This window comes from Girardinichthys multiradiatus, chromosome 7, assembly GCF_021462225.1.
Source record: "Girardinichthys multiradiatus isolate DD_20200921_A chromosome 7, DD_fGirMul_XY1, whole genome shotgun sequence".
Taxonomy (NCBI): Eukaryota; Metazoa; Chordata; class Actinopteri; order Cyprinodontiformes; family Goodeidae; genus Girardinichthys; species Girardinichthys multiradiatus.
This window is the reverse complement of record NC_061800.1, coordinates 4,427,987-4,439,246: the sequence shown is the minus strand read 5'-3', so window position 1 is coordinate 4,439,246 and position 11,260 is coordinate 4,427,987. Positions and strand designations below refer to the sequence as shown.

General features: G+C 37.8%; 1 protein-coding gene and 1 pseudogene across 1 annotated transcript; one reads left to right on the top strand and one right to left on the bottom strand.

Annotated features, from left to right (window-relative positions):
• Positions 1 to 801: 801 nt before the first annotated feature.
• On the bottom strand, positions 802 to 1,746 carry LOC124871381 (annotated as a pseudogene).
• Positions 1,747 to 9,366: 7,620 nt separating this feature from the next.
• Positions 9,367 to 10,227, top strand: LOC124871557 (gamma-crystallin M3-like). Its single transcript, XM_047370952.1, has 3 exons — positions 9,367 to 9,398; positions 9,541 to 9,780; positions 9,904 to 10,227. The coding sequence occupies exons 1-3, from the start codon at positions 9,390 to 9,392 to the stop codon at positions 10,177 to 10,179; spliced, it is 525 nt and encodes a 174-aa protein (XP_047226908.1). The 5' UTR covers positions 9,367 to 9,389; the 3' UTR covers positions 10,180 to 10,227.
• The last annotated feature ends 1,033 nt before the right edge of the window (positions 10,228 to 11,260 follow it).

Sequence of the window (11,260 nt, the reverse complement as noted above, 5' to 3'; positions counted from 1 at the left end):
AATAGTAATAAACTATTATAATCTGTTCTAAAAAGCTTTCATGTCTTCCCTTAACCTGACAACCACAGATAATATGTACCATTCATCAGAAATAACTACCCAAGAATCTCAGCTTGTTAGCAACTTTGACATTAGTATTAGCATTACCCCTAACCTAGTTGAGGCATAAAACAGTATTGAAATAGTAACAAACACATAAAATCTTTTTTGAAAAGGCGGTGTGTAAACACTTTTTTTCGGCAACTGCAGCTAAGAAACAATTGTGAAATGTGTGAAAGAAAATATTGAGCCTATTCACGATATTCTAATTTTACAGATGTACCTGTAGTGAGTGGTATAGCATGTACTTTGTTTGTTGTTCTAAAACGTTTCTTTTATGTAATTCTGCAATGACCTAAATTATTTTCCACAGAAAGATTTTAAGTCTACTAGATGTCTTTCAGGTTCCCAATCCACAAGTGAAGATTTAATGTTTCTATAATATAATAATAATTTAATTCAGTTACTCTTATAGTGTTATTTGATAACAGCTATACTTAAATGTTAGATACTTTAAACAACAAAGTTAAGGTAACATTAAAATAAAACATGGGGACAATTGGTACATGGAGAAGAGAATTTAGTAATGTGCAACCCAATTTATGTTGGGTAGGAAGACAGGTGATAAGACGTTAGAAGGCTTTGACTTTTCAAAGTTTTCTAAACAGTTCTTTGAGTCCAGATATGTGATAGAATGTAGACTCTGGTGATCTCCACTCTGGAGTGTGGAGTGGAACCCTGCCATGCATTAGAACTCTGTGATCATCCGGAAGGATCCAGCTGGATCTCCCTGAACTTAAAGGCCTCATAAACTGACGGGCAGTCCTCAGCACACTCTGCTGCCTGACCTCCAAACCTCTGCTTGTGGTAGAACCTGATCTTCCAGGACTTTCCGTACACCTGGCAAGAGATGTTTTAAAGATCAGAATAGTGTTTTGGTAATTCAGATTTAGTGTATTTTAACACATTTTGTTCCCCTTTTAGTTTTAGCCCACGGCTAGAAATGGTTTCCTTGGCTGTCATCCGAGTTTCTTTCAAAAACTGATGTGAGTGGGCATGACCATGAAGCCTCCTGCTGCCAAATCATGAGCTTTTTATCTCTCCTTTCTGTCTGCTAGGCTTTCTGTGCATATTGCTTGGCTGGTGCACTCTGCGGTATGTTGCTGGAGCTGGGCTTACTGTAGCACCCAATTAACCCAAAATGTCAAAGCATCAGGTTTTACTTCATTAAGTAAATTACAAGTTAGTCAGAAAAAAAAGACAAATCATATCAACTATAGGACAATAACCTATGTCTTGAGCTTACGTTTTTAATAAAATGACATGTCTTAATGCTCTCACTGAATCCCATCCAGTGCTGGCGGTCAAGGTATTCCCCAGGGCATGTACTGGGCACCTGTGTAGTTGGGCCGCTCATACAGCACTCAGCAGCCACTCTCCACCTTAATGGAATTCCAGCGGCTCAAATAGGAACTCAAGTCCGGACTGTCACTAATGCACTCGTGACTTCAGCCTTGGAAGTTCTTATCTTCGAAGAAAACAATCTGGATTGGAGGAAACATCGTGATACACAATGATAAGTAATGTGCCATAACGATTTATCACCTAGCAGCAACATAGACAACAGGAAGATGTAATGTTTTCTATTTTTGCTATTTACAAGCTGGATGACTTTAGCAAGCAGCATTAGCACCTTACCTTCCCCATTGTTTCTAATGCTTCTTGCCTCCCATCCAACTGCAGCTGAGTTGTGGTTTATATTGAAATGCAGAATGTGCAGACAGGGGAAAGCTTTTGTCATTCAAAATAGCCTGATTTGCATATCAGCAAAATGGTTTGGTCAAGTTTGATTTCTCTTTGTCCACGCATGACATCTCCTGATCAAACAAGTGCCAAATCACTGTATTGCCAACCCTATAAAGGTCCTCTTAGTAAGTGTATGATCCATTCTACTGTACTGAAGAACTAGTTTTTTTTCCTAATGGTGTCTGTAAGCTGCTCCTTCTTCTCTTTGTATTTTCTTAAACAGTATGAAGTTAAAATGAGATTGTTGCTGATACAGCTGGAAGAACTGAATTAACACACACAGAAATATCCAAATTTGTGGCTTTCATGCCTTTGTATAGTTCTAAATATTGTAGTTTAAAAAAAAAAAAAGTAAGATAAACCAATTCATACTCTTGGTGGCACCATGGAAGATTTACTTGGTGGAACTTTCAAAATTCCTCTTGCCAGTTTGGTAACATTTCATCTTCTATGATAAAAAGTTAGTAGCTCTTAGGCTTTGTTATATTGAAAGATGCCCCAGAAGAATAATGCATGCATCCCTTTTAAAACTGCAAAATCCCCGGCTGGCTGCAGGAGAAAGGTTTGTTTAATTTCAAATAATTGCAGTAGGGATCAGGGGTGTAGGGACATACTCTGCTCAAAGGACAAGAGAAAACATGACATTTGGTTCCCGAGAATTAGAGATGAGATTTTAACAAAATTTTTTTTACAAGGCAAACATTTCACAAATCACAGACTATATTTTGGTTAATCTGAAATTAGTATTAATTCATGTTTCAACAGTTCATATATAATATGTTTCTTATGTATGTTGTTATTTTTTTTTTCTTTTTAGTCATGGCATTTCAGGCATACCATATATGCCAGGGCAGTTTTGCTCTACAAAAGGGATATCTCAAGACAGTATTAGATGATTAACGTTATTACTTCCCAATTCAATATTCAATACAGCATCAGCATGGTAACCTGTGTTTGTATGACAACAGCGTAACAGTTTCACCTAGAAAGAAAGAACAGATAAACTCTGAGACATTTCTACACAAATGCTTAAACATTTGTGTAGAAAAAGGGTGTGTTTGTATTGAGTGGGTGTGTGTGTTTGTCACCTGGAAGTGTATATTTCTAAGTGTTGTAAGAACGGCAGAAGGCCTGCAATCCACAGCACCGAATAGCTGCAAAACACAGATAGACCCAACAGTGGAAGGCTGCAGCAGTCCCAGGAAGCCAGACATAAAGCATCACCCCAGGTCAGAAACACACTCAGCACAGAAGTAGGTCATCAATAAGGCACAGGAGCAGCAGCCCCCTGGTCAAAGAGGTACAGAGCGAGACACAGTGCATTAAGTCCCCCCGACCCAGCCATACCGCCACCCCAAGCAATGAAGGCCTAAGCCCGGGAACCGGTGTCCCCAGCGACCCAGGGCTCGCACCAGCATCTGGCAGGCACCAGCTGGTGGGCCTATTTTCAAAAAGCATCAAAATATTGTATTTGGGTTTTCAAAAATAGAATTAAAGTTTCATAAATAAAGACTGTCCTTCTGTCCACTGTAGAACAATCTAGATTCAGTTTGATCAGTGAAAAATGATTTCAGTTTTCATCAGGAAACCATCCTTTAGCATATCACCAATAAGAAGCTACAAATGAGTTGCTAGCCTTAGAATAATTAGTCGTGTCAGTGAATGCAACATTTTCTTAATTCAATTCAATTCAGTTTTATTTATATAGCGCCAATTCACAACACATGTTGTCTCAAGGCACTTCACAACAGTCAGGTACATACATTCCAATTAATCCTAACCATTGAACAGTGCAGTCGGAGTTAGCTTTTTATTCAAATTGGATAAAAAGTTTTTCTATCTAAGGAAACCCAGCAGATTGCATCCAGTCAGTGACTTGCAGCATTCCCTCCTCCCGGATGAGCATGTAGAGACAGTGGACAGTGACTGGCGTTGACTTTGCAGCAATCCCTCATACTGAGCATGCATGTAGTGACAGCAGAGAGGAAAAACTCCCTTTTAACAGGAAGAAACCTCCAGCAGAACCAGGCTCAGTGTGAGCGGCCATCTGCCACGAACGACTGGGGGTTTGAGAGAACAGAGCAGAGACAAAAAGAACAAAGAAGCACTGATCCAGGAGTACTTTCTATGGGAAGGAAAAGTAAATGTTGATGGATGTAGCTCCTTTAGTCGTTTCACCTAGAAAGAAAGAACAGATAAACTCTGAGCCAGTTTTCAAGGTTAGAGTCTGAAAGAGAGCACATAGAGTTAGTTACAGTTAAGCTCAGTCAATCGCCATGTCTAGGAGAGAGAAAGGGTTAAACACTAAAAGACAGGGCTATGTGGATCATCGGTAGAGGGTGAGCATTAAGTTGTTGCCAGCAGAAGCTCGGACAATTCCCCTCTCCAGAAAGGTGTCACAGGTAGACACAGAGCCAGGCCATGTGTAGCTTCTAGGAAGAGAATAGAGAGAACAAGGCTAAAAGCTGAAATAACAGCAAATAATGCAAAATTGGAGAGTAGTGTGAGAATGTAGCGAAGAGGGTGAAAGTGGTCATTATGTCCTCCAGCTGCCTAAGCCTATAGCAGCATAACTACAGAGATAGTTTCAGTTCAGATTATTTATTTAAACGGCGCTTATTTACAACAATGTCGTCTCAAGGAACCCCACAAAGGGTCCCACTGATGGTCATTTTTATACTAAAAACCACAAGGATTGGGATACATCTCTCTGTCAGACTTCTAGAGACTCTAGGAACCATCAATAAACCTGCAGTCTGAGGACGAAGTGCCCTGTTAGGAACATATGGAACAATCAGATCTCTGATGTATGATGGAGCTAGATCATTAAGGACTTTATATGTGAGGAGGAGAATTTTAAATTATACTCTAAATTTAACAGGGAGCCAATAAAGGGCAGCTAAAATAGGGGAAATATGATCTCTCTTTTTAATTTTCATCAGAACTCTTGCTGCAGCATTCTGAATCAGCTGAAGGCTTTTAACTGCATTTTGTGGACATCCTGATAGTAAAGAATTACAATAGTCCAGCCTTGAAGTAACAAATGCATGGACTAGTTTTTCAGCGTCACTCCTGGATAGGATATTTCTAATATTGGCAATGTTCCTGAGGTGAAAGAAGGAAATCCTAGAAACCTGTTTAATATAGGATTTAAATGGCATGTCCTGGTCAAAAATAACACCAAGGCTTTTTACTTGATTACTGGAGGTCAATTTAATGCCATCCAGGTTAAGTGATTGACTAAGCAGTTACTTTTTTAAAGACTCCGGTCAAAGACGACAACTTCTGTCTTGTCTGAATTTAGAAGCAAAATATTTAAAGTAATCCAAGTTTTTATATCTTCAAGACATGCTTGTAGTCTATCTAACTGGTTGGGCTCATCAGGATTTATGGATAAGTAAAGCTGAGTATCATCAGCGCAACAGTGAAAATGTATCCCATGCTGCCTGATAATTTGATCTATTGGAAGCATATATATATAGTATATATATATACAATTAACCCTGGAGTTTAAAGATGATTTATCATTTACATGAACAAACTGGAATCTGTCAGACAGATAAGATTTAAACCAGCCTAGCCCTGTTCCCCTGATCCCTACAGCATATTCCAGCCTTTTAAAGAGAATATTATGGTCGACTGTTTCAAATGCAGCACTGAGATCTAACAGAAACAGAACAGACACAAGTCCATTATCTGAGGCCATAAGAATATCATTAGTGACTTTCAGCAGAGCTGTTTCAGTGCTATAATGAGCTCTGAAACCTGACTGAAACTCTTCAAACAGGTCATTGATGTGTAAATGCTCACACATTTGATTAGCAACTATTTTCTCAAGAATTTTAGATAAGAATGGAAGATTGGATATATGTCTGTAATTTTTCAAGTCATCTCGATCAAGCGAAGGTTTCTTAAGTAAAGGTTTAATTACAGCTAACTTAAAAGCCTGTGGTACATATCCATTTACTAAAGATAGATTAATCATATCTAAAATGGGGCTGGTAATCAGAGGGAACACTTCCTTAAATAATTTGGTTGGGATTGGGTCTAACATACAAGTTGAAGGTTTAGATGAAGCTAATATTTCTGATAACTCAGGAAGCTTCACAGGATCAAAACAGTCCAAACACAAATCAGGTTTTGCAGTTATTTCCAATGTTGTCTCACTTGCTGTGGATGAAGTAATCATCTTCGGGAGTATGTCGAAGATTTTTTTTTAATAGAATCAATTTTTATTTAAGAAGAATCCCATAAAGTCATGGCTGCTAAGAGCTAAGGGAATGGATGGCTCAACAGAGCTATGACTCTGTGTAAGTTTAGCAACTGTACTAAAGAGAAACCTAGGATTATTCTTGTTCTCCTCTATTAATGATGAGAAAAAAGCGGTTCTAGCTTTGCGACGTGTCTTTTTATACAACAGTAGGCTATTTTTCCAGATTAAGTAGGAATCCTCTAGGTGTGTAGAGTGCCATTTTTTCTCAAATTTTCTAACATTGTGCTTTAAAGTATGCAGCTCTGAATTAAACCAAGGAGCTAGCCTCCTATGAATGATTACCTTCTTTTTCAAGGGGGCTGTATTGTCTAATGCATCACGCAATGATGAAGAAACACTATGAACAAAAGAATCAATTTGTGAAGGGGCAGAAACAGAATTATTGCCCTCCATTGTGCTTTTCAGTAATAATGAGGAAATTAAAAGTGGAACAGATTCTTTGAAGGTTGTTACAGCATCGCCTGATAATGATCTACTATAATGAAATTTTCTTTCAGGTGTGGAGTACTCAGTTAAATTAAACTCAAAGGTTATTAAGAAATGGTCAGACAGGACAGGGTTATGAGAGAATATTTTTATGTCTTTACACTCAATGCCATATGTCAGCACAAGGTCCAGAGAATGAAGACAAAGATGGGTAGGTTTGTTATTGTTTTGAGCAAAGCCAATTGAGTCTAAGATAGCATTAAACGCTATGTTTAGGCTATCAATTTCAGTGTCAACATGAATGTTAAAATCCCCCACTATAATAACCTTATCTGTATTTAACACTAAACCAGATAAAAGGTCTGAAAACTGATCTAAAAATTGAGAGTAAGGGCCTGGTGGACGGTACAAAACAACAAACAGAAGTGGTTTTAGTGCTTTGCAATTTGGATGAGGAAAACTAAGGATTAAATATTCAAAAGAGTTGTAGCTATTGATTGGTCTGGGACTAATCAATAAATCGGACTGAAAGATGGTTGCTACTCCTCCTCCTCGCCCAGTATTTCAAGGAATGTGAAAATTTTAATAATTAGTAGGAGTTGACTCATTTATAGTAACATAATCCTCTTGCTGCAGCCAGGTTTCTGTGAGGCAAAATAAATCAATTTGATTGTCACAAATCAGGTCACTAACTAGCAATGTCTTTGAAGAAAGAGATCTTATGTTCAGTAGGCCACATTTAATTGTTTTATTTTTCTTTTCGGTCTGAGTTGTGTTTATTTTTATGAGATTTTCCTGATTTCCTCCTTTTAGATTATGTTTTATTCTATTAAATTTCTAAAGTGCTCAAATCCTTTCTGTTATCTCTGTTGTTGTTATTTTTCACCAGGTGTCCAAAATGATCTCATGGTGATGAGGGTTTCCTGCTTACTCTGTCTTTGGGGGCAAATCAAGAACTACTTCCTTTCTTACTTCAAAATACGAATCTCAAATGTACATACAGCGTGTAAAGTTTAAAGCACTCACCTTCATATTCGGGACAGCATTCGCTTCGACTTACGTCCCTAGATGAAATGTGACAGCAAATGGATCAAACTCCACAAGACAGATTTCACTTTGACAAGACCTTTTTATTTGACGAGATCTCGTGCCATGAGATCTTACCATGAACGTAGTAAAGATGAAAGAATTTATAAAATTTAATTGTTAACATCATTGCTGGCTTCACAACCAGTTTTGAAATGTTTTTTTTAATTTCAGTTTAATTAACATTAAATAGTTTCTTGCAAGACTTTAGTTAGGTGACCACCTCCATGACAAAGTCCGTAGGATTGGTACAAAAGCAGGAAATATACAACTGCAGTAGTTATTTTACAAAAGTTCCTGTTTCACCAGACTGGAAAATGAACAAACAGCTCAGTTTAAGAAACAAGGATTACTTCCTGCTCCTGGATGTGGATTTTATGACTGCAAACTATGCTGAGCAAGAAACATCAAGTAATCTATGTATCAAAAAAATTACAATATTTTTTTTATATCATCACTACATTATAGGGCTGTGTTTTATTTATTTTACAGATATTTTGGAGATAATACTTTTCGTTCCTGCTGTGGCAAAATGTTTGTTAATAATCTCAGTCTGTAGAAATCCTGAGTCTAGCAAACATGGTTTGACATGGGCTACCATGTCTATTTCTGGTCAACCACACAATTTGCTTATTTTATCCATAAAAACATGTTAAAATTTGGACTTTATTTGGTCAGTAGATTAAAGCCCAAAATGATTTGTAGCCCTTGCAGCCATTCTTCTAAATTATTTAGATTTAACTAAGAAGTTTGTTTTTGATAGTAAATGAGACAGTCATTTCTAAAAGTTAATTCAACGATGTAAACAGATGATCAGTTTAAAAAAATCTGTATATATATATGTACATTTGATTAAACATGGCATGTTGAAAAGAACATTAATAGCTTTCTCTACAATTTGTGGGATAATCGATTTTGGTATTACAGCAATCAGACTCTTACAGTTGCTGTATTTTGTTGCATGTTTCCACTGTCTTTCAGGTTTAACTCATTTTGAGCCTAACTCTATATCCTGTCCAAAGTTAGCCTAAACAAAGAGGTTGAAAATCAGACTTGATTAGTCCGTTTGAACTGGTCTTTTTTAGGTCTAAACTTTTAAACAATGTGTTGCTATAAATAGATGTGGAGAGTTTATTGCCTTTTACTGTTCAACCATATTGACCCACTGTTTAGAAGGAAGTGGAAGTTCTCTTTTCTATGATCCATTTTTGCTTGAAATATAGCTTAAATAATCAAATCATTGAGGCAAGTAACTTCTGGTTATTCAAAGGAAGCTGCTCAATGTGCTTTTTGAAGTTGGGATATTGATTGTGAATCACAATTATTTGGTCACAAAAGTTATATTAAGGGATAAAAAAAAGCTTTCTTAAAAGAGCTAAATCTTTTACCATTAACTTTCCTCCTTTGTTGTTTTCAGCTTAAAACCTATTAGATATATATAAAAATACATGCAACTGCAGAAGTTCTATACCTAAAACATGTACACAAATCAAATGAGGCTGTTTTAAATATGATGAAAAGTGTTTTTCTCATCCTCCAGTCTTAGAAAAATACAGTTCAAATGTGTCCTCCACCTATTTCCCCCATCTTTGTTCTGGATCATGATGGCACAAATGAAATTAACAGCGATCGCAGAGCTGCTTATTCATCAGCTTCCAGATAATTTGAATAACAAAACCCTGTAACAGCATGTATAAAGTATAAAAGCCGCCTGGCAACCGCAGGTTGTTGGACAGAATACCACAAAAGCAGATCAAACATGGGCAAGGTGGGTAGAGATTCTAAACCAGAGTTTAGAATGCTTTGACTCACTGTTTAGAATGTACACTACCGAAAAGCAATGCAGACAAGTGTGATGAAATATCAGAGAAGGACAGCTTGTTTATTCAAACCTTTTCTTTTTTTTCTAGATCATCTTCTACGAGGACAGAAACTTCCAGGGTCGCCACTATGAGTGTATGAGTGATTGCTCGGATATGTCGAGCTTCTTGAGCAGATGTCACTCCTGCAGGGTGGAGAGTGGCTGCTTTGTCGTATATGACCGTCCCAACTTCATAGGAAACCAGTATTTTTTGAGAAGGGGCGAGTATTCCGACTATGTGTCTTTTGGTATGAACGACTCCATCCGATCCTGCCGTTTAATTCCCCAGGTATACACACATATACTAAAAACATCCTGCATGGAAATTATATTTTTGACTCTTCAGCAAAGTCAATGGCATCAGTGTGATAGTTATGTCCCATGCTGAGCTCCCTTATGGTTTTTCCAACAGCACAGAGGTTCTTTCAGGATGCGAATCTTTGAGAGGGAGAACTTCCTTGGTCAGAGTCACGAGCTGGCGGACGACTGTGACAACATAATGGACCACTACCGCATGTCAGACTGCCAGTCCTGCAGCGTGATGGATGGTCACTGGCTGATGTACGAGCAGCCCCACTACAGAGGCAGGATGGTCTACCTGAGTCCTGGAGAGTACAGGAGCATAAGGGAGCTGGTACACAGCGGCATTAGGCTCAGCTCTGTCAGGCGAATAATGGATTACTGTTGAAGCAGAACGTATTTCCATGAGTGAAATAAAACATAGATCAAACACTGACTTGAGGTTTTGTCATTTCATCCTCTAGATCTTTGTGCATGTGTGTGTTTGTGTAAGTTCTGTTTGTTTATGTTTTCAATATTTTATTCAATACATTACAGAGGAACCATTTTAAATGGCGAGTAATAACATGTGAATTCTTTTAATACCACTTGCTGACACAAATGCTTAAATGAACTATAGATGGTGTTAAATGCTGCAGCCAGACTTCTTATCAAGACCAAAAAAGAAAATGCATTAATCTTCAAATAAACATCTCTTCTACCATTTCAGTTCAAAATTTATTTTAAGACTTTATTGATGGCTTTAACGACTATTTTTATTATGGCCACAAAGTTTCTGGCAGATTTGTTAAAACAAATTATTCTGTTTTTTTATTCAGTTCAGTTTTATTTATTTAGCGCCAATTTACAACATGTCGTCTAAAGGCACTTTACAAAGTCAGTTCAATCAAATAATACAGATTTCAAGTCAGGTACATACATTCTAATTAATCCCAAGTATCAAACAGTGGCTATGTTTACATGGACATAAGTAATCGGAAAAAACGGCTGATCGGACTAAAAACGTGTCATGTAAACATGTCATTTGGAATATTTTGACCAGATCCGGAAGGATCGGAAAAAAATTGTAATCCAATTGAGAGGTGTGGTTTATGCCGACTGACAATCCAATCAACATGCATGTAAACGCTTGACAGGATCAAGTTATTCTCAATGAGACAAGCTGACCTGAGTGTGCATGTGCGCCCCACGCTAACGTGAAGTATTTCCGCTTTGAGTGGCTAGACAAATGGCTACATACACAGCTGGCTGTGTCGGGGAAGCAAAACTGGTCAATGGAGGACACAAATTTCTATTAGAAACTTTAAAAGAGGGGCTGCACGGGGGTGCAGTTGGTAGCACTGTCGCCTTGCAACAAGAAGGTCCTAGGTTCAATTCCCGGCTGGGGCTCTTTCTGCATGGAGTTTGCATGTTCTCCCCATGCATGCCTGGGTTCTCACCGGGTACTCCGGCTTCCTCCCACAGTCCAA